The following is a 23,477-nucleotide window of genomic DNA, read 5'->3' as shown; positions in this document are numbered from 1 at the left end:
AAGTCACACTTGAATACTTGAGCCCCCTCTCGCCAGGCCCCCAACCCCACTTCGACGCCGCCCAATTTTCTAATCACGCCGGCTGGAAAAGATGCTGCAATTTGCAAGAAAATGTTAAGTGGCTACTGAGCATGTTTTCACCATGGAGACCCCTTTGTACCACATCACAGCCCTGACCTGAGATCTGTAATTGTGTCAGCCATTTCTCTGAATCCTCAACTAAGACTCACTTTGAAAGGTTGCCAATCATAAAGCATTCAGAAACACACCCGCACTCAATACAAACATGCGTGCATACGCACGCAGATCAAAAGCCTCTCGGCCTATTATTGCATAAAACACAGCTGTCTCTCTAAACGCCGAGCTTTTGTAAATGCTACTCATTTCTTGCTCTAATCACTGTTGTGGATGTCATGAAATTGCCCACTGTTCCAGGGAATTACTTGACTGAACCCCACCACCGTGGCTTTGATTTGCTGTTCAGCCATCTCAGATGTGAATACACCCTGTGGTCTGTAAATGAGAGCTTGTGTTGTTCCACCAGCATCCCTTATTTAGACATCATAGCCCTCATTAGGTGGATCAAGCCGATATCAAAGTCAGAACACAGAAGTCGATGTTTTGGAGAATGCTTAGACTGTCACAGCGTCTCTTTAATGATATGTCTGCCGTCTACTCAGCTCGATTGTTATTTCACTGTCATTTCTCCAGCGACTTGTCGGTTGACCCTCTGCTGCCATGTGATTTCCTCGGCTTAATGCTTTCATCACTGTCCTCTTTCATTTGATGTTTGGGCAAATCCAATAGATTACTCTTTTTTTGCACCGTGTAAAAAGATGTACTATGAATGCATGTCATTTAGAGGAGAAAGCTGCACTCTCAGGATAGTTGTCCACGGGATTGGCATGTGCAGCAGGACTCATAACTCTGCAGCTGTTTGAAGTCACAAACATTTTTTTCTTAAAAGCCTGTTTTCCTTAAACCAGATTTAGTGACTTTGTTTTCTTTTGCAGTCTCTTTTTTTTGTTTGCATTTCCAGGAGCAGTGCAGCTTTTCATTTCTACCGAGCAACTCTCACTTCTGTCGGCTGAAACGAGAACTGTCGCATGTAGATTTTATCAGCTCTGACGATAGTTAGCTTGATACATGATTAGGCTAACGTAAGCTAGTCGTTTGGAAATGAAGTCTCTGGCTTTTTGATGTTCCAAGATAACTTGTTTGTAAAGCAAGACTGTTGTAAAAGGGTCTTCAAATGCCACATGCACACCTCTCCTACATGCCGAGAAATCTAAAGCCTGAGAGGTTGGCCATTATGGCATGCATGGACTGTCACTGCTTGAGGGAAGAGGTTAGCGAGCGGTCAATTGAATAATTGAAAATCATTTTGTGTCGAGTTTTTCACAACATATTCCGTGATGTAATCAATCAGACAGGATCAAAAACGTATTGTTGTTTTAGTCATGTGATGGCAGGTTCTCATCCTGCATTTTAGATTGTGGTGGTGGATAGTATACTCTTTTTATTACATGCAGATCACGGATTGTCCCTTTAAAACTCACTTGAGATAACGGCCTTGTAAAATGGATATTTTCTGCAGTGCAGCAGTTTAGATGAGCAGCATAAACAAAGAGATGATGTGTCCCCCATAGAGACAGCTCCTCTGATAGGTGGTGACGTGATAGCTCATTCAAAGCGGCCTCTCTCTTATTGTCTTTTGTTTTCTTTTGAGGGGAGATTAAAGAATCTTTTATGCCATTTGATATTTCAGTGGGATGGTACTACTATTGAGCTGCATTGTGCAGGGTTTGTGTGGCGTGTGTGTTGGGAATTCATTCAAATACAGCTTATCAAAGTCCACGAGGGACTGAGCCAGCAGACTGCGTGCAGAGGTTTGTGGGTAATATTCAGCAACTTCCTTCGAGCAGATACTCAGCTTGTTTGTTTATTTATTTATTTATTTATTCTCTCATATCTCTGCCTTCATTTCAATGCACCACGAGTATGTTCTTGTCACAGCCTGCATGTGGACTGTCATGTTTATGGTGATGTTCATGATAGGAATCTATTCTCTTCCAGGTTTACACCAGATATGGGAAATGCTACACTTTTAATGGTAACAGGACCACATCCAGGAAAACCAAGCAGGGCGGAATGGGGAACGGGCTGGAGATCATGTTGGATATCCAGCAGGATGAGTATCTGCCCATCTGGAGAGAGACAAGTAAGCCTCAAAACCATTTGTCCAATATAATCCCATCCTATGGTACAGCACGAGACACCTCTGCTGGGCTCTATATATATAAAAAAAACCTGCATCAATTTCTCAGGGTCATGTACTGTAAATAATGCATTTTTTGATTGTATTCCGGCAACCTGGAAAATGTGATTTGTGAAAGGAAACTCCTGAACAAAACACGCTACCTCAGATTATAGCTGTCACATGATATTAACCCCTACTTGCTTGTCTTTCAAACATGACTGAAATATGGTTTGTAGTTAGCCTCAAACTGAGACCAAGCTGTCAGATGAGGCAGCCGTCTGAAATCCCCTTGTACTCTCCCTTTACACAACGCCCCGTGCTCTTGCTCTGTTTCATCCTGAAGATGAGACGTCCCTGGAGGCCGGCATCCGAGTTCAGATCCATAGTCAGGACGAGCCTCCCTACATCCACCAGCTGGGCTTCGGAGTCTCTCCGGGTTTCCAGACCTTTGTTTCATGTCAGGAGCAGAGGGTAGGTCTTCTTCATCACAGCTACACCATCCCCGCTCCCCCACCACACCACCACCAGATTACTGTTCTCCCTGCAACCGCTCGCCCCTGGTGGTTCGGACTGGGGTCTAATAAATCTCTGTGTGCTTAGCTGACCTACCTGCCCCAGCCCTGGGGGAACTGCCGCTCCACCAGCAAAGAGAAGTTCCCAGGATACGACACATACAGCATCAGTGCCTGTCGCCTGCTCTGCGAGACCAACGAGGTCCTGCGAGTGTGCAACTGCAGGATGGTGCACATGCCCGGTAAGATCAGCACCCTATGTCACCTTTACCAAGAAGAATATAGAAAAATATTTGTTCACAGATAACTAGTAAATCACGCTCTCAAACTGATGTCAAGTTACTGTTTTAGCAGGAACTAAAAAAAACTGATAACTAAGAACAAAATACTGTATATGTGTGATTGGAACTGAGAAACCAGTGTTGGAAAAAGTACTCAAAAGCACATTTACTGAAGTACACTTTTACCTGCTACTTTATACTTCCACTCCACTACATTTTGTAAATACTGTACTTTTTACTCCACTAGATATATTTAATCAATGCAATTATACGTTACTTTGCAGATTGCACACTGCATCAGAGCCACAGTAGCACATTTTTTATTAATTTTAACATCTATAGCATAAAAAACAAACACTACTTCTGACAATCAGACAAATATCTGATCTGATAATCAGGCATGCCCACAGTATACAGTATGTACATAAATGTAAATATAGGTAAAATGTACTTTTTCTTGTATTTTTGATATTTGAGTTCATTTAATATCAGATACTTTAACATGTTTACTCAAGTACTATTCATGTGGGTGACTCACTTTTACCAAAGTAATATTTCACCACGATATCTTTACTTTTACTCAAGCATGACTTTAGTACTCTTTACAACACAGTCTAAAAGTCATATTTGAGTAAAAATGAAAGATATTGTGTTAAAATGTTACTTTAGTCAAATTAAAAGTCCTGTATACGAATGGTACCAGAGTAAAAGTCTTAAAGTATCTAAAAAAAAATTTAATTAAATGTACTTAATTATCAAAAGTCCAATGAGAAGTAAATTGTAGAGTTTTTCATCCGATTGCTGATGAAATGAATTAATTTAAAAACTTTGTCTCCAATGCAGCATGAAATCTGCAAAGTAACTAGTAACAAAAGTAATCAAATAAATGTAGTTCAGTAAATAGCATAACATTTGCCTCCAAAATGGCAAATGGAGCCAAATGTTATACTTGAAAAGTAGCAGAAATTAGAAAAAATCATGTAAACTACAACAAACACAAAATTGTACTTAAGTAAACGTACTCAGTTACATTCCATCACTGTAAGAAACACACAAACACAAAACACAGCTCACATTGGTACACAGAAGAATAAAATACTGCAACAGAGGGTACTCTCTGGTTTTAAAAATTGTTTGGCTAAGTCTGATTGAAAAACCAGGCCAGTATTTGCATGATATCACTGTAGATGACCCATTGTGCAAAACAAGTCATTATTTTTGGCCCACTTCAATAATTCCGGCCCAGATATAATTTGGGCTGCCCGATGCCTGACCTTGATGCTTGATATTTGGAGTGGGAAGCTCTTCAGCAGTGCTGGCAGCTCTCCGGACAGTGACTCTTCAGACTGCATGAAAGTCTCAATGAATTTTGGATCCACTTGTTCATGCATCTCAGCTGTTTGGGAGAGCTTCTGTGGCCATCATTAATCATTTTGATCATTATTATTATTGTGATTATTGGCCCTGGTGGTTCTTCGTGTTTAGTTTCCACTGATAGATGGTTTTCTAGGCAGCTCATGTCTTTTATGTTGGATCAGGTTCACATCGACAGCATCACAATGACAGAATGCTTCAAATGAGCACATGATTTTCATGTGATGTGTCAAGAATCACTCTTATTTGCGATCCTTTTTTAGGACAAATTTAGGATACAGGAGGAAAACATTTTCTGGTCACACTTCATTTACCAAATCATTTTGTCGAAATTACCTCAAAATTACCCCCAAATTACTAATAAATAACTAGTAATTTCTTGAATACCATTTCAAGAAATTTCCAACTGTTTTTTGCTTAACACCTGCTCATCATGACATTTTAATGTCCTTCTGTCTCACCAAATCTCATGAACTTTGAAAAAAGCTTTCCTAAATGTTATTATAATGTTAACATCTCGCTTTAATTTTAGTGGCCTGCTGAGGGGAAATCAGACAGAAACTAGTTAGGTATTAGGTATTCAAGATTCAAGAAATAAGCAGCTATTTATTATCTGCATGTTGGAAAATAGCAGAATATTATCATAAAATAATTTTGGGGCAGTTATCTATAAAACTATGATGTGACTTAGTAATTACCACTTACTTACCATGACATTTGCAGCAGTGTAAAAGTGTTAGCCGTTTTCTTAGTGTAGTGTAGTGTGCCTTTTTTGTATTAATAACCAGAAAATATTAGACAAGGCAAGGCAAATTTTTTTCTCCAGCTCATTTCATACCCAAAGGCAACCTACATGTAAAGTGCTTTACAGATTACACAGGCAGAAGCACGAGAAAGTTAGTATAGCAACAATAAAAGCAATCAGCAAAAGCAAACTGAGGAAAAAAGAATAAAAAACGCTAAAAACAAACATTAAAAGCACACAGAATTGGCGCAAAAGAATCAAATTGCACGAATGGGGCAGTGTATCTGAATCTCACTTGAATTCACACTGAAATAAACAGAGAAAATGTCTCAATGCAAAATTTTAAAGGTTATTTGGTAGCTTAAGAAACACTACCTTGATAAAGCAATGACAAATCAGAGATAAACCTATAGTTGAGATCTGGTGAAAGCAGAATCAAGCAGATAGAAGACACAACACAAAGCTGTGTGCGTCAGATAGATATTGCTTCCATTTGGACACTCAACATTTACGCAGTTTCCCTATTCAGCTCGGGGATATGTTTTAGAGGTGAGTCCGACCAACACAAAGTAAGATGTTTGGACATACTCAGTCTCTGCGTCATCGTGGCGGGGGTGAAGTCAAAGAGATGAGTCACCGAATGCAAACTGTGTCTGATAAGTGGGCATGTTTGAGGTGGTCGCATCTAAAGTTAAATGCAGGAGACTCAGAATGTATGCAGGAGGCATTTTCATTTACATATCTACACAGAGCAGCTGACATTTGCGGCGTTATTTAGCCTGACTGAAAAATATGAGGAAGCCAATCGATGTGAATAAACAACTCAGTGGGAGACATTTGATTTGAGGTGGAAACGAGTCTTAATACTGATTTAACCTCGTTTAACGGATCTGATACATTATATGACAAAGGGAATTTTCTTCAAATTAAAAAAAAAAACCTCACATTCTCAGGTTACACATTTCAAAACTTCCATTTGCGAGCTGTGATTGCCAGACCGAAGTGGTGGTCTGATCGGGAGGGAGAAATCCAGCTAATAATTTGATCTGGACAGGCTGTGAGGCGGACACGTTTCTAATCAGTTGTGTGCTCTGCAGGGTGAAAGTGCCTACCTCACTACAAGATCGTGATTGTGTTACAATATGAGTCATGATTTGGGAGAAAACTAGCAAACTCCTATATCATACTGGTTACTGCATCAAAACATCTCAATCTGAATGCTTGCACTTTACTTATCCCTGCAATGGAAATATATTCTGTATATATGTAGGTCTAATATATATATATATATATATATATGTATATTATATATAATAAATACTAACCATCGTTAATACATGGAAGATTTAATAGTAAATAGTTAAAGTAATAGTTAAACATTTATTCAACAATCTTAAAGGTTAATAAACATCAGTTGCAGCCTTGTAATGGCTCCAATTAATGTCTATAGATGAACTACACTGAAATTATATATTCTCTATGTTGGGCTGCCACAATATCAGATTTTCACTACATAATTATCAAAGCCAAAAGAATTGCTAATTTTTTTCTATTGCGAATTCTAGAGAAGAAAAATTTGAATGGCACTCGGTAGAGAGCATACCTCAGCCAAGTCCCAATTCAATCAAGCCTAATCTAGTATCAAATTAAACATATTCAAATCTGCTAGATCCAGATTTGTATTTGTATCTGCATCAAATTGTACTCACTCGGATACCTGATTTTTCTCATCAGGATCCATCCATGCATTATTCCCTGAAAAATTAATGAAAATGCAACAACACTCTATCTCACAATGTTACAGTAAGTGAGAACATATCCCTGGATCTATCCCTTTATCTGGATCCTCACTGAAAGTTAATGGGGTCTATTCTGGGCTGAGACCCATCCTCCATCAAAGTTTCATGGAAATCCGTTCAGTGGTCTTCATGTAATCCTGCAGACAAACCAACAAACGGACCCAGGCGAAAACATAACCTCCTTGGCAGAGGTAATGTCATTAGTCAAAATTATCTTTAACTTTGTTTATTGTGCGTTTTGTCTTGTGGGCCAATGAACTACACTCGAAATACAAGTACAGGGAGGTGAAGAGTCTGTAACCATAACTGTACAAAAAGAACACTTGAATAGTAAAAAGGCGACCAGATGAACTGATTAACAGAAGACATCTTCTGATCAATACAATGTAAATTATTTACATGCTATTTGTTACACTTTGTGAAAAGGTTAGGACCCAAATGCAGAAACACACGGGAAGCAGGCAGGATCAGGAACTGAAAACAAGCTTTATTAACAAAAAGCTGAAATTCTCCGAAAACCAAGAATCCAACAAAAACCAAGAAGAGCAAACAACAAAAAACAAAGTAGCAACACAAAAGGCTCGACAAAGTACAGATCAAAAGCAAAGAAAACATACCACGGGGAGACACTAGAAAACACTGAAAGTCACACGGGTGAGAAACACAGGAACGAACTGACAAAGACATCAGGGAGCACACAGACTGTATACACACAGCGCTGATTGACAAACAAGACACAGGTGAACACAGACAAAGGGCGGGAAATCACACGATGGGAGGAACTGAAAAGCAACACCAGCATGAGGGCACAATTTCAAAATAAAACAGGAAATAACAGAATCACAAAACCAGAATCAATAGAATCAATCGAAATATCAAAGTTATCACCACTTTCTGTATATTTAAACACCCTTAACTGACAGATTGTGAAAATTACTTTTACCATTTTCCATTACCTTCCATTTATTTTCCAAAAATACATTATCTAGTTATATATGCAAATATATATTGTACGTTATAGCTTTTTTAATACATATCAGTTTACAGTATATTGCCAATGTAATTATTTAAACGCACATTTATTATATTTTATGACATATTCTTGAAGCAAAATGACAATATATTGGAATCTATTGTCAAATATATGCGAAAAATGTATTTTTACTAGATAACATTATATTTTTCAGTGTATGTCAATATATGCTTGTTTTGTAATAGTGTTTTTTATTCATTTTTTTTAGTCTCATACACCTGTAAAACCATCTTATGCCCAGGTTTACAGATCCAAACCTGGTAAAACAACCCTCTGTCTCATCAGTCAGCTGTCTGAGGAAATTGCACCTCTTTCAGAAATATTCTTTATTGCCACAATCATTCAAATGAATGAGACACGTATGAAAAAAGACCACAGAGTGGGAAACTTTAGAGTCAATAGATAGTAAGGGCTGTTCACGGTGCAGAGGTGTTAAGAGAGCAGCCAAACCACTTTGCTTTCCGTGATGATGTATCACATCAGATATGATATTTATTATATCAGCGATAATAAATGTGGAAGCTTTTCCAGGCCATTTGCCCAGTTCGGCTTTAGATGAGGGCTTCAAGGCAGCAGGAAGCTCGCATTAGTTCATTGCACATATCAATAGTGAATAAAATTTATTGCTGCATATTAAGTTTGCTCAAATTCCTTCATAAGGGCTCCAGAGAGTAATTGGCTCAAAAGCTCACCAAGGGAGCATGAGGCCAACTTGTGACCTGAAAATCTTAACAGCTTCGATTTGACAACAAAGTACTGTATCAATGAAATGTAGGAGCGCTGTGCCGTACACAGTTTACAGAATCCATTTTTCTCTCCTCCGTAACAACAGCAGTAACAGTTTCGTGTTGCTCAGATTCTTATTCATTATAACAGTTGGCTTTTGAGACGAACGGCACAAATGTTTGTAATCCATTTCTCTCTCATGCTCGCTTATATAATCCAGCAACTGCTAACAGTCTACTTAACAAGCCACAAATGGTCACCAGCATGAGTTTACATAATCGTACATTTGTTTACAATCTGTCGCTTCTGGTCTTTTATACAAGTTTTTATTGTTTACATTTTTATACTTTGTGTGTTTATGTTTCTTGTCCTTTTAAAGGCACTGAGCTATATTGTTGTCTTTGTATTTATGTTGTCTTCAGCTGTGTTTATTAGCAGGATGTCACACAACCGACTGCACAGAATCCTAAAATATGGTCAAAAATACATATAAAGCTTTTTTTGTTCTTTTTATTTTTGCTCATGACTCCTGAACTGTGAGGCGTAGAAGCAAAATTGTGTTTTCCTGGATTATTCGGGGTTCGAGATGAATATTTCAGTATTCCAGCCTATTTCTATCTTTGGATGACCAGCCCAAATATAGCTTTTAAGTTGTTCTTGTTCTTAATATGTGGACAGCAGACAGACAGAGACGCTGCACAGCTTTTGCCTCCACACTCAACATTTCTTAAAATAAAACACAAATGGAAGAAAAGTTCTCTTTCTTCAGGGTTTAATGATGATTTATTTGGCGTCAAATCATTGCAGGGTATTTCTACTCATTGTGGTTAAAAGTATTAACTCAATATCTCACAGACAGACAGAACAAGTCTGACTCTGTTCAGCTGAATGTGAACAGGCTCACTCCTCAGATCATCAAGAAATGATTTCTATCGATCAACATTTCTTAGTGATTGCGAAGGCTGTTTGAGCTCAATGTACTGAAACTGAGGAAAACACATTGAAACAGACAAAACAAGCAAATTAAGAAAACATCTTCACTAGTTTGACAATGTGTCCACAGCATTCAGGACAAATGCTGCAAAATAGAGTAGCAGAGATGACAATAAAAAATTGTTTCCAGGAGACACTGAATAGTGGTGAAAAGGCCCAGACATGGCATGCTTGTTGTCCCACCAAAAAAAATATGCCAACACGCTAACAGATAGCTGATGTTAAAACCCTCATGAGACACAAAGCACAGGCCCGTTCTCAAATCGGACTCTTCCCACTCCCATTCCATCATCTCACAGCTGAATGACGCCTTCATTGAAGGGCAGCGGTAAACCTTGGGACAAACGCCCCTCTATGCTAGAGTGCAACTTGGAAACAGTTTTCATCTGTGCTTGTTGCAGCATTTCTGTATTTCGTTGTGTACTCATGTATGTTACACGCTCCCACCTTCTGTGTTTTCTCCTCCTCTGTTCTCCTTCCCTTCTCTCAGGTGCTGCTCGTCAGGCAATTAGACCTGCCACATATTAAAGGGAGGGTGGAGGAGAAGGAGCTCTCTTCTTCCACAGATCAAGCAGTCCTAACCATTTTTAGATTTTCTCTTTGTCTTTATGTTGTCTTTTCTTAGTTTAGGGAGGGAAGTTCTAGGTCCTATGGCCCACTACTGGCTGGCCCAGACTTCCTTTATCTTTTTGTTCATTTAGGCCTCCAGACTGCCGTAGTTTTGGTTGATTTTGGTATTATTTGTAAATAAACATTAATGTTCTTTTGCAAACTTGTTCTCAGGTATGGCGTCCTTTTTTAATGTGTTGCTGGTCACGAGGTAGAGCAAATAATTTTGTTGTGTTTTGTTTGTGTTGGTCTCTTTTCATACATTGCAGAGTGTTGGGCTCTCACGGTCACCGTAGCAGTGTAGCTCAGTCGCCAGAATGAAATGTTGGCAGTTAATGTTTCTGCAAACCGAATGCTCACATTTGTCGTATCACATTCACATCACATATTTATATCTCACTTTCATATCAGGAGTCGGAGGCGATGGCAGCGGACTGAATGTTTTTAAGGAGACTTAATTTCCACCTGTGTTTGTGGCGACCAAAGCAGGTATTTTAAGCCAAAACACGATCCTTCCCTAACCCTAAGTGTTTTTGTGCCTTAACATAACCAGATCATAAGCACATAGTTGTCACGACATAAAATTTAAAATTTTACCCAAAAAAAACACAAAGTTTCAACATATCTGTGGTTTGCAGAAACATTCGTTCTGGTGATTGTGTTGCAACGTAGAAAAGGGACTTGTCCAAAACATTAAACCCATGCAACATTTCACAGTCAGACAGACACACCTCTGCCAATTAATTGTGCTGCTGATGAATACCTGCCATTAATGGTCGGGGCAATAATAGTTTGTCTGCGAGGAAGTAACTCATTGATTGTTTTTTAAAGACTCTCTAAATATGCCTCACGGGTGAAACCAGCATGCTCCATTTCTCGGTGCAATCAAGGACGGACGTCCAAGATGGCCCAGGCGCCGTGGATGGAAGTCATCCTCTGTGTGCCTGCCTTCATTTGGAGATGAATAATAAGCTGTGGAGTGTTGTTTGCAGCAGACACGGGTCACTGATCATTTTGTGTCTGATTGATCAGACTCATTTTCTGTTCTCCTCTCCAGGAACTGCAGATATCTGCCCTCCCAGTAAAATCAACTGTGTTGACAAAGCGCTCGGTAAGAAACAATCCTCCTTCATTTCTTTTCTCATTACAATAGGTTCCCCCAAAGGGAAATGGAAACACAATCAGTAAATATGATAAGGATTTTTTTTTTTTTGTCTGTAATACAAATACCTGGAGGTAGACTTGATATTTTGAAATGACTTTTCCTCATTGTGATTTAGTCACTTTAGAGTTTGATGGCTGTGCTGCCTCCATTGTTGAACTGTTAATATTAAACCGACGCTCCAGTCCTGCATATCTGCACCCCCACCCTCAGCTCCGGCCTCACTCTCCTCCAGCAGACGTCATATCTGAACAAAGGTGCCTTGGCTTCAAAGGCTTTACGGTCGTGGTAAAAAATGGTCATCATAGCAGACACATAAGTATAATTATCATTTCTCATCCAAATAAGCCAGAGAATTTAATTATGTCTCTCTTTGCTGGATTCAAACCCTATTCACAATATGTTTGAATGAAATCTTAGATATATCTTTCGAGAATGGGCCGTATTCATGTGGGTCATATTCCTGAATCAAAAAGTGTGAATATATTCGCCCTTCATGAAAGGTAATAAATGAGAATATAATTTATATATCTATATTGCAAAGGTGTTTTGTTCCCATATCAGACAAAGAATATATGCCACCGTGCTCCTGCATGCACATAACCTTATTGTTGGTTATAAAATAAATCATAAATCATCAAATTATAATTAGTACTTTGAGTGGTCGCTCTCTCTGGACTGAATGCATTTGGAATTTGAAAAGAGAGATTAGGGAAAGCTATTTACTCTCCAGTGTATGTTGTGTTGTTTTGTGAATATGTATTAGTCGATGTGTGAACAGTTTATGTCTGCATGTTAACTGGGTGTGAGTCTGCATGTTTCGCAGAGCCTTTTATTCTCCAGACAAACACCTTGACAGTTGTTTTCTCATAAATAAAAGGGTTAGACTAAAACATTATGTTGTTAATACATCAGTCGATCTAGTTCTAACAAGGCAGAGACCACTGTTTAAAAAAGTCTGTAAAATCTGATGTGACCTGACATTTCGTTGCACATTTCATCCAATGAAACATTTAGTAAATTCTTGATTTAAAGGCTGTAATGAAAAGCCACAAAATTGCCAATGCAACAGGGAGGAACACTCAATACTGCTAATTTTCTGGGCATGAATGTGGTATAATTTAATGATGCTGAGTGCTTAAAATCTGCTCCTTCACACATGTTAGCCTTTCGAAAACCCTCCTTACAAACTGAGCTGAAAAAGCCACACAGTTGTGCTCATTTTTTACTTGCAGCATGGCCACTTACAGAAGGGATCAGGGGTTTGTTCATTGTCATTAGAATTAGGAGTTCACTTAATGTGGTCCGTAAGTACTGTTGCTATGGCTACCTGTAGTCTAAAATAGGCTACAATGTGCATATAATTGAAATGTTCTGGTGTGTTATAAAGTTTTAATGGACACCTGCCAACTAATCAAAAATGGAGGATTTCTGTGGTTTTTAGTTTAAAGTCTTTTAAAAGACAATTAAAGACATTATTTGTAGCAATGCTGCAGTGAAATATATAAAAATGACTGGACCTGTGTTTTATTTATTGTTTAATTGTAAATGTGCAATTTTATTCAAAGTGCGTTACATTTGTTCGCCTGTCAGTGGCGTCATAGCCCCTTTACCCCCTCTAGTTCTTATGACAATGTTCTTGTAAGTGAATTTTCTCTGTTGCCATCAGGGAGTCGTGTTGTTTCACCTGCTTTTAAAACAAACCGCTGTACAAAATCTCTTACAGCTTATATTTATTAAAAGTTATTTAAATTTTGTATGTATAGACTTTTTTTTATTATTCCACTGAGCTCCTTGGCATATTTTTCTTTATTCATTTATGAATCTACATGTGACTGTGGGTTTTTTTCTTGTGTGCACAAGCTGTTCAAACAAATTGCCTCTAGTGAGATTAATTAAGTTATAAAGTTTAATAAAGAGCAGATGATACATCACAGAGTGATGAAGGAAGTCTGCAAACTAACTAGCCAGCCACTATGTGAGCACTTCAAGGATTGACACAGAGTATCTGACTGGGTAGGTTTTGTAGAAAAGTACTAAATTTGACATCGAGATGAAGTCCAGCAGCAACAGCTTCTCCCACCATAGGCCCTGATCACACAGAGACTCGTTGCTTCAGGCACAGCCGCATCAAAAACACCTCGGCATAGTGCGTTTACATCAGAGCAGCACAGTTTGCCTTTGAAACAGGGCTGTGTGTGAAACAGGCAATTTTATGTCATTGACTGAAGAAGCACCACGACTTTGCAAAATAAAGTGCAAATACTTCCCTAGAAAAATGCAACGTGGGGCTAAAGAGAGGAGTACCATACCTTAGGAAAACAATCGTTTTGTTGACAATGCTTATCTATCAACAGATCTTGGTGTGATCAGCCGCTAACGTCATCATCAGTGGCAACTCTGTTACAGTATCCTTCTGCCATCTAGTGACATTGGATCAAATGATTATGTGCGATGTGAAAGGGGTGACAAACCCACAGATAACTATCGCCCAACTCTTCACTTCCCCCCCAGCTCTGCAGAGCATTTTAGCATCTTTTAGCTAAGTGTTTTGTTTTACTGTTTTGGTTCACCGTCACCACTTTCATCAATTTTGTTTCCAGCTGTAGCAGGCAGCTTTTTTTTGTTTACCACTACGCTACTTGCCCAGCATCAAACAACACAGACAAAGTTAGCAAGTTAGCAGCTAAAAGGCTAGATATTTTTCTCAGGATGTGGTGGAGACCAAAACAGAGCTAAAACTGAAGTGAATATTGAGTTACATTTGCCTGGTGTTCAGAAACTCAACTCCAAATAAATGCTAATGCTGATTCGTATCTGCATGATGGGTAAATGGGCAGCCATTTGCTAAGTTACCCATAAGAACTTATATAAGAACTATAAGTTGATGATGTGTTTTACAGCCTGTTTTCTGTCCACAAAGAGGTAAAAAAAAAACCTATTCTTATAGGACACTCTCCCATTCTTAACACTTTTTCCTTTCTTGTCCCTAGACTCTATGTTGTATTTTTTATACGGTGCTTTTATATGTTTCTCTGGGAGAGTGATTGCCAACAAATCAGCACTGAAACTGACTCTGTTGAATCGCTGTTTCCTTTGTGTTGCAGCACAGCAACAGAAGAACACTGGGGATACGTGTCCATGCGAGACGCCGTGTAATCTCACCCGTTACGGTAAAGAGCTCTCCATGGTCAAAATCCCAAGCAAGGGCTCTGCTCGCTATCTCTCCAGGAAATACGACAAGTCAGAGGACTATATCAGGTACGACAGGAACCTTCAAGACTAAACTCACATATGAGCAGTGATGTAGCGTTCAATAAAAAGGGCCATAAACTCTGACCTCCAAGCTGTGATCACTATCTGACAACCATAAATACAAACAAAGTCAATTATATGTTCACACAAGCAGCAATTTGAATTTTGTCCTAAGGTGAACTGTGCATTTTGGTTGAAAGTCTGGTGATAGCAAGTTGACTTTGAGGCACCATGATGTCATCAGAAGTATATACTGTATGCATAATGTTAATCTGAAAATGTGATTTATTTACTATATGAATCTAGGAAGTTGTTCTCTTCTGGTCTGAAGGTCTGCCGAGCACTCTCCATTAAATTGCAGGATTGTCATCCTGAGGATTATTTCATATGCTTTTCACTATCTGATAAATGTCCCTTTGGCATACACTTCATGACAATTTGTGTTTGATTGTCATGGTCCCCACAGAAAAATAGTAATGTTTTTCTTCCAGCACCACATTTGGGGAAATTTGTACTATCAACGTAGAAATATTAAAAGAGCAGACTGCCGTGGAATTAAATGAACAATAATGATCCTGAGAGGATAAAACCTTTCAGTTTTGTACTCTTATCAACTTGTACCACGTTATCAGCTTTGACAGACAAAGTATCTACCAGGCAGATTGCCTGAAAAAAAGGCCCCTGTGGTCTTTCCTGTTGTGCCAAACAATTGGAAATGGGAAAAAAAAACTAAACTAATCTCAGAGAATATCATAACCATCAAACACTGAGTGTAAAATTTAATTTAAAGTCTGTATGTCCATTTTTATGATTAACCCTTAAACAAATAACAAATAATTTGGTTTTCATTTTTTTCCGTCCCTTCAGTGTTTTATATACTTTCTTGTGCGTGTAAAAGATCTTGAGAGTTCAAAAGGTCAAAGTCTGCACCAACAGAAGCTCCTCTCTCCCACAGAAAACACTGCCCCTGAAACACCTCGTCAGTAGTCCTGCCTTTAATACTGCGACTTTGTGACATCACACTACATCACCATGTCACACATTTGCATAATTTATGCCTAGCAGCTAGTTTGGCACATAAGAGTTAATTAGGCACAGCTGCTCTGTTTTTGTTTTGCTGTGCTGGGTCCGGCGTGTGTGAGCTGACCAATCAGAGCAGACGGATTGGGGGGGTCCTTAAAGAGACAGGAGCTAAAACAGAGCGTTTCAGACAGAGGGGGGATGAAGTGCTGAGAAAACTGATGGGTTTTTAGTTTTTAGCATTTAAGCATGTAAACCTATTATAGTGGTAACCCAAAATAAAATTATAAACCTGAAAATGAGTATAATATGTCTCCTTTAGGTTCTGCAAATCAACAAACTGCAGGTTGTTCAGTTTATTACAAAATCACGCAGCCTTCTGCCTCTGATGATTACCTTAGCATATTTAGCACTGTACACTGGGCTGGATCTAGGCACATGGCTACATTAACATATATTTTGAAAATTTAAAAAAAAAATTAAAAAAAAAAACAACACAATGTTAGCGTCAGTGTGCGTCAAAACTATTTCAGTGGTTTCACCTCATTGAAATTCAGAACAAAGCATCTGTAAATAGTTTTCCATTTAAACATCTAAATCTGAATAAGTAAAGACACATTAAAATGCATTGTGAAATGCATATAAATATAATGTATAATATTGGGTTATACGTCTCCTATAAATAGTCCTACATGACAAACCAATTACATATGAATACTAAAATATAAATAGTCAGAATGTCTACATTTTGACTTGACTACATTTTAAAAATGTGCTTAAAAATTCATTGTTGATTTTGAAAATACATCAGTAACAATACTGTAGTGTCAAATTTGTTGTCTTGAGCTATTTTGCTCTTGAATTTTGATGTTTTGCCTTTTGACTTTTTGCCTCTGCCTGCACATCTATTATTACCATATGATGTTTCTCTTGTGTTTTAACCTTTCTTCTTTTTATTTTTGTATTATGCAAATAAACACGCAACAAACACAACTGCGAGATGTGCTTTAGACCTCCAGAAAAGCTCATAAATCGACCTTGTGCTGAGATTGATTTGACAAACACCATCATATCATTTGTTCCATCCAGCACAATAATACTGTGAGATGTATTGGACATTGTAACTTGTAGTGACTTTAACTTTTAATCCTGTTTTACGTACCAGCAGATTATAATAAACTTAAAGCACTTATCCTGAAGCTCCTCTCAGTGCCTCATATAACGGGGGATGTTGTAGAAGGTAAGCACGCCTAAACCAAAGAGCTCATGATGCCTCACAACGCTTAATATTACCAGACTTTCTAAATCCAGAGAGATCAGAGACGTGGCAGTGACTGAACACGCTGTCAGTGCTCGTTCTGCTCATCTCAGTTAAACCCTGAAACACCTCATTATCTCACAATCGCTGGTTGGATCTGTGTAGAGCGCTACAGGCCTGACAATCCCATCATGACAATTTACAGTGAGCATAAAGATGACTCGGAACGGTATTTTTTTCAAATTATGATTTTTAGTAAGCAAGTGTGTTTCACTTTGTTTGACATTCACACTCCGCTTGTTTATCCAGAGACAACTTCTTGGTCTTAGACATCTTCTTTGAAGCTCTGAACTATGAAACCATCGAGCAAAAGAAAGCCTACGATGTTGCAGGTTTATTAGGTAAGATTTCTCTCTTTTCTGCATATTTAAACAGAGTGAAAGGTAAATATATAGGGTTGTAGACGCTGTGCTTAGGCATCGTGTCCATTTTGTTTGTCCTCTTTCTTCTCAGGTGACATTGGTGGACAGATGGGCTTATTCATTGGAGCCAGCATCCTGACAATCCTAGAAATACTGGATTATATCTATGAGGTGCAGTATCAGTACACACACACATATCAGCCAATCACATTGTGAGATGAGAACGAGCTGAGATATAATTAGCGCTAATTAACAGCTGGATTTCAGCAAGAAATCTGTTGCAACAGAATGTAACTGTTTACACAACACATTAGCAATGTCAGTGTCTGTTTTAGTTTCACTCAATGTTGACAAAGAGTATGTTTCTAATGTTTAACGTCAGTACGTAAAGTGTTCTTCCAAGACATAATCATGAGAAAATCTCAGGACTGGTGGTGCATGTTATCTCTTATACTGCATGTGAGGAGTTTCATTTGCAGCCTGGAGAAACTAATATCCGCTCAGGTCTGTGCTGAGGACATGCTACTAACACTGATCTTGAAATGAACTCCTGTCTCAGCTGTATAAGATTTCTAGCCTGCTGCGTGCTGACTACCAAACATGTATGAATAAAGCAAGAATCAGAGGCAGGGACTATAATGCAGACATCACAGTGCATGAACTCTTCACTCTGCTGTATCTCTTGTCTCCCGCACTCATCTCTGCTCTTTTGCCCTCCCTGCCGTTGTGCTACGGGTGAAACCAGGTGATCAAGCACCGGCTACAGCGTCTGCTGAGGCCGCAGAAAGAGGAGAAGAAGAGCAAGCAGCAGCCGAGCACTGTCGCAACAGTGGGTCTGGAGGAGATGAAAACAAAGGTACGGCACACATCGTACTACCAGCTGCACTGTTTTCATGAGTACACAACCTCCCCTGCAGCCCTGTAACTGCATTAAGAAACTACAAGGGAATAATTTACAGAGAAGCAAATTAATTTTTCCACTGCTAAAATAATGAAGAATGTATTGCTCCTAATTAGTCTTAACCACTGCGAAAAGCACACATCCTCCCCTGGAGCTTGCATTAGTTCTTGCACAACTTTATTCTGAAGTTTCTTATATTTGAACAACAGATTTATTGTCTCACATCTAAAGCATAACAGTGTCTCCACACTACATACTAAACCTATAACATCATCTTTAAACAAGTCAGCCTGAGAAGAGAAAAGATTAATTTTGTCGGTATTAAATATTTGCAGCTTTGATTGGGTTTGGAGGGTGTGACTGGCTTACATCAAATTTTATTTTCCAGTACAGATGTAGACAGCAGATTAGTTTAGAGTATGTGCAGAAAACCTCAGTATCTATTGAAAAAATCCAATAACAATTCACAGAAAATTCACTCAAGCTGACCGAGAACTCAGCTGTCAATTGACTTAAAATATATATTCAGCTACCTGGCATGCTACTGGTATCTTTCTCTCTACAACCATGGCCAAAGATGCCGTGTAAGTGTTATACACACCGGTTTACACAGTGTATTCAGCAGACAGGATCCAAGAATTTCAGTTGGCCATCACACTGAATTAACAATCATCAGCTACAGCTGAGAAAACGACAGGTGTCATTTAAACCTGCAGCATCAGTATCAAACAGTATCATTTCACTGGACTTGTTTTGTCACAATCTGTTAAAGTAAATGAGATTTAAAATGAATACTTCAACATTTTGGGAAATACACTTTTTTCTAGAGTTACGTGAGAAGATCAATATTAATCCCATGAGGTAAAGAGCAGGATTTACAAGTGTGAAGATCTCAAATTCACACATCGCATCTGTGTTTTCAATCCATACAATTTGTGGTTTTGGGGGAAGTTTGGTGCTGTTACTATAAGCAAGCAACAGCCAGGTGCAGTCATCACAGTGAGGTTGTTAGGTATCATTGTGCCTGTAGAGAGAGCAAATTACCATATCTGGCAAGACAGCAACAACTAACTCCCCTAAAACCACTAATCTTTATTTTACATTAAGATATTTAGAAGTATTGGGAGGCATTCTTTTAAACTTTGGACAGAGACAGGCTAGCTTTTACACATGGATCTAGCTGGATACAATGACGCTGCTAAGCCTTGCTTCCGAGTGGCCACTCGCAGTATTGCAGCTCAAAAAACATTTTCCCAATACACCTGAATGGGCACCATCTTTGCGTTCACTATCTAGTCCTCTGTTGATAAACCATCTTTGATTAAAATGGTCCCCCTTAAAACTGGCTGAAACACAAGACGGTTTGATAGATAACACCAAGGTTCCAAGAATATTGACCAGAACCAGTTCAAGGACCAGGGATCATTTGGAGTTTGAGATAAATGTCCATCTAATTCACGATCAAGGTAATAACAGTGGTGTCAGGGTCGCCAGGGTTGACGCTGTCGAGAGATTAATTTCACTGAACGTTACCACCTACATATTGTGACAAATGATTGCACGTTATCTTGACAACACATCCTCAAACCTTAATGACTGAATAGGTTGGCTGCCAGCGACTCCCGAAATAACATATGTCACTGTTTCCAAAACAACATTGTAACAATACAGGCAGGTTAAGGCTTGTTAGGTTTGTGGTTTGGGTTAAAACGATACATTACTTGTGTAACTTCACTTACAGACTTCCATACGTCATATCACCTAAGTTACCTTTTGTATGTGACGTCACTTAACTACGGTTCGTAACTTGAAAAAACTCACCATCAACTTTTGATTTTACACTGGACAAGAGGTTGCCTGGATAAAAGTCCTGCGATTGTTTAACCGACCGTCCACCCTGACCTCCTTAAATTACTTCCTCCTTTGCTGCAGTAATAATAACTATATCCACTAGAGGTCGCCATCTAACAACACACTTCAATGTGGGTAATACCTGCTTTCATAAATGACCTATGTGGTTGTTTTTTTCTGTGTCTTGAAGTTGTCTTGTTTGTTGTTCCTTCAACAGGAGCCCAACGACATGACAAGGAGTCACCCAGAGGGGGCGTACGCCAACACTATCCTCCCCAACCACCACCTCCCTCATCCTCACCCTCACCCTCACCCTCACCCTCACCCTCACCACCATCATGCCGGGCACCACGGCGTGTTTGAGGACTTCGCTTGCTAGAGCCCGCCATCGTTTCCAGTCCTGGTGACACCAAAAGATAAGAGCTGTCTGTGTTGAGATCAATAACAGACCCTTGGCATTTTCCGTCGGTCCTTTTGCTGTCACCAGTGAAAAGCTACAGCCAAAGTCGAACACCAAACTCGTGCTGCTAACAGAGCACTTGTACGTACAGTATGTAGGCACAAATCGGACACCGCTTTTACTTTTTTCTCTCCGGATGGGACCCCTCTCAACTTCGTCCAGCTTCACGTGAGAAGAAGTCAGGCACTTTGTGATTTCAGGACCAATGTTTGGTACATGATCACTATAAGGGAACAAGAGGAGGACTGCATGCCACCTTGATCAGTTTATAGTCCAAAAAGGGAAAAGCATAATTTATTTATTCAGCTAGCATCTCTGATTTTTGTATCTGTCCATTTATCTCTCCTCAAACTATTCCTCCTGCTTCATGGAAAACACACTGTACCATATCAAGCCGTCACACATTATAAATTATGTAATTATTTAAGGAGATACTATTATCTATATGTTCTATATTGTATACAAGATGAGAATACTTCAGTAAGCAAACCCTACTCGTGCTACATCCATCCAAAATATGAGGGGAATTATTTAGGCTGAACTGTATGACCTTGGCTTAGAAGACCTAGCAGCATCTTTCCACATGATACACTCTGTCTGGTTTGTGGTTAAGGTGTTAGAGAGTAGCATTGTACCTGTACATAAAGTCCAACTTTAAATGAGAAAGATCTAAAAGTTCTGTTTCAATGGTTGTTGTTTATATTCAGTTAATATATAACTTATGTAATATTAATTTTAGTTATTTATACATTTGAGAAAAGACTTTTATATGACAATATCACGATTGTAGCATTTACTGTACACTTACAATCTGCAGACATGTTAGACTGCCAAACATCAATACATCCGTCCAGGTAACGGAAAATGGATCGACTATAATCTCCATCGTTTCCTTTTATACGTCTACTGCTTTTTCCAAGACGGCACATAAATCCTCTGCATATGGATGATGTTTTCAGTTATGACACGTTGTACTTAAATTATTCTTCTTGTTCATTTCTGCCGACCATCCACTCTTCACTCCGGTTAGCATTCCTAACTTTAAGCTGACATAAGCAATAAGAAACAGAATTTTATTTTTTTGCCAAGTCATCTCCTTCTGCATGTGGGCCAGTATCACTGTAAAAGTGTAGCAGCTATTTACAGTGTGTGTGTGTGTGTGTGTGTGAGAGAGAGAGAGTGTGTTTGTTTGTTTGTTTGCATGTGCACTTTAACATTTTGCACACATCACTGAGCACATTAGACTGATGCGACTCGGGGGAGCTGATCCATGAAAAAAAAAAAGGACAGTTTAAAAAAAATATCAGAGTAGTTAGCAAGAAAGAGGAGTTTTGTTGCTGTAGAAAGATTTTTATCTGACAAAAGTAGAATTAGAGCAGCTTTTACATTCAGTACCAAAATTGTATACAGGAGTTTAACTTATAAAACTGCTCTGGAGGCTGAAATATTCTTTAACTAAGCAGACACAACAGTTTTTAAGAGCACAAGCTAAGAAAGGTGGAAATGTTCAATAAAAATGGAAACTCTTACATCAGTTAATTCATAATCATGTTTCATATTTGTTGCCCTTACGCACTGAAGGAACTTAACAACCTGTAACCTACAAAATGAGATATCTTGGACTGAAAGCAACAGAAATATCAGCAACACTATGTTATATCACAATAATCTTTATGGTAGGACAGTTAAGTAAGCAGTGGAATGGAATGAATAAAGCAGATACAGATTTTCTTTCTCATTTATGCTCGCTGCAGGGCGCTGCTCGAGTCAGCCGGTGGTCCAAAATGTCAAGTCCCTCGAAGCGCTTCATAGTTTTTCGGTTGTTTCGTATTTTTTAATTCATTACCTGCACGGTTTGTCCATGTGTTTGTTTATAATGGTTCTTTAGCCAGACATCTTTTTGTTGTGTTCTCTTTTTATGTATTAGTTGTAGTAGTAGTTGCTTTTCTTGTGCTTGTTTTGGTCACCTTCGTTGTGATGTGACGGCCCTGTAAGTACCTGGGATTTGTATTTAGTATCACCTCTTGCCTAGGGTGGAAACAAAAGTAGAACCCATGACGATGGCTACACCTTAGGTTACATTACGTTAAGTTCCTGCTGTGTTAAATGGCTTTAGGTTATTGTGTAGGTTTAAGTTAGAACGGCAGGCTAGTCCTAAATTTTTAAGACTAGCTGGACGAGCTAATCTACGCAATTTGGCATGACCGGAGGTGTGGACTCGAGTCACTATTTGATGACTTTAGACTCGACAAAATAAAAAAAAACTGGACTTGGACATTAACCAATGACTTGTGACTTCACTTGAACTTCCCCCAAGCCAAAATATTAAAAGGTAGGCTACATTATTCAAAAAATACACCACAGATCACTTCATTTCCTGAATCAACTGACGTTAATGCTATTCATTTCTAAAAGAAACCTACAATTAGAAAATCACAGATTGAGATTCAACAAGCTTCCAACTTCATTCAAGTTGCAAATATAACCGTAAGTCAAGGCTAATATTAACATGGTTCATTCTTAGCTAATGTTAGCTTCACAGTAAAGTAACTTCGCTAGCTAGCTGGCTAAATAAAGTCAGGCAGGAGAAGTCACTGATATATTGCATACACAGCAATCCGTTGTCCACAAAAGAGGCCCCTTAGACTCAGTTTCAGCAGTTGTACAGCAACGACCTGTTTAGACAGGCAAGTGTTAAATCAACAAAATGTAACTTCCTGGAGAAAGATAGATGATTGTTGAGTCTCATCCTCAGGTTGTCAGATACTGACGCTTTGGCTGGCCATCCGACCCGAGCTGCCAACCCAAAGCTTCAG

General features: G+C 38.8%; 1 protein-coding gene across 1 annotated transcript in view; it reads left to right on the top strand.

The window, feature by feature from the left end:
* asic4a (acid-sensing (proton-gated) ion channel family member 4a) overlaps positions 1-21,262 on the top strand; it is a 92,032-nt gene extending 70,770 nt beyond the window's left edge. The window contains exons 2-10 of the mRNA XM_073473863.1: positions 2,077-2,221; positions 2,604-2,731; positions 2,861-3,014; positions 11,390-11,443; positions 14,602-14,755; positions 17,337-17,428; positions 17,541-17,620; positions 18,195-18,305; positions 20,419-21,262. Coding sequence (XP_073329964.1) covers positions 2,077-2,221; positions 2,604-2,731; positions 2,861-3,014; positions 11,390-11,443; positions 14,602-14,755; positions 17,337-17,428; positions 17,541-17,620; positions 18,195-18,305; positions 20,419-20,580 — 1,080 coding nt within the window. The 3' untranslated portion in view covers positions 20,581-21,262. The remainder of the gene's footprint in view (positions 1-2,076; positions 2,222-2,603; positions 2,732-2,860; positions 3,015-11,389; positions 11,444-14,601; positions 14,756-17,336; positions 17,429-17,540; positions 17,621-18,194; positions 18,306-20,418) is intronic.
* Positions 21,263-23,477: the final 2,215 nt, after the last annotated feature.

The sequence above is a fragment of the Pagrus major genome, chromosome 9, assembly GCF_040436345.1.
Source record: "Pagrus major chromosome 9, Pma_NU_1.0".
Classification (NCBI taxonomy): domain Eukaryota; kingdom Metazoa; phylum Chordata; class Actinopteri; order Spariformes; family Sparidae; genus Pagrus; species Pagrus major.
Note: the sequence above shows the minus strand (reverse complement) of the source record. Positions and strands in the feature narration are given on the sequence as shown.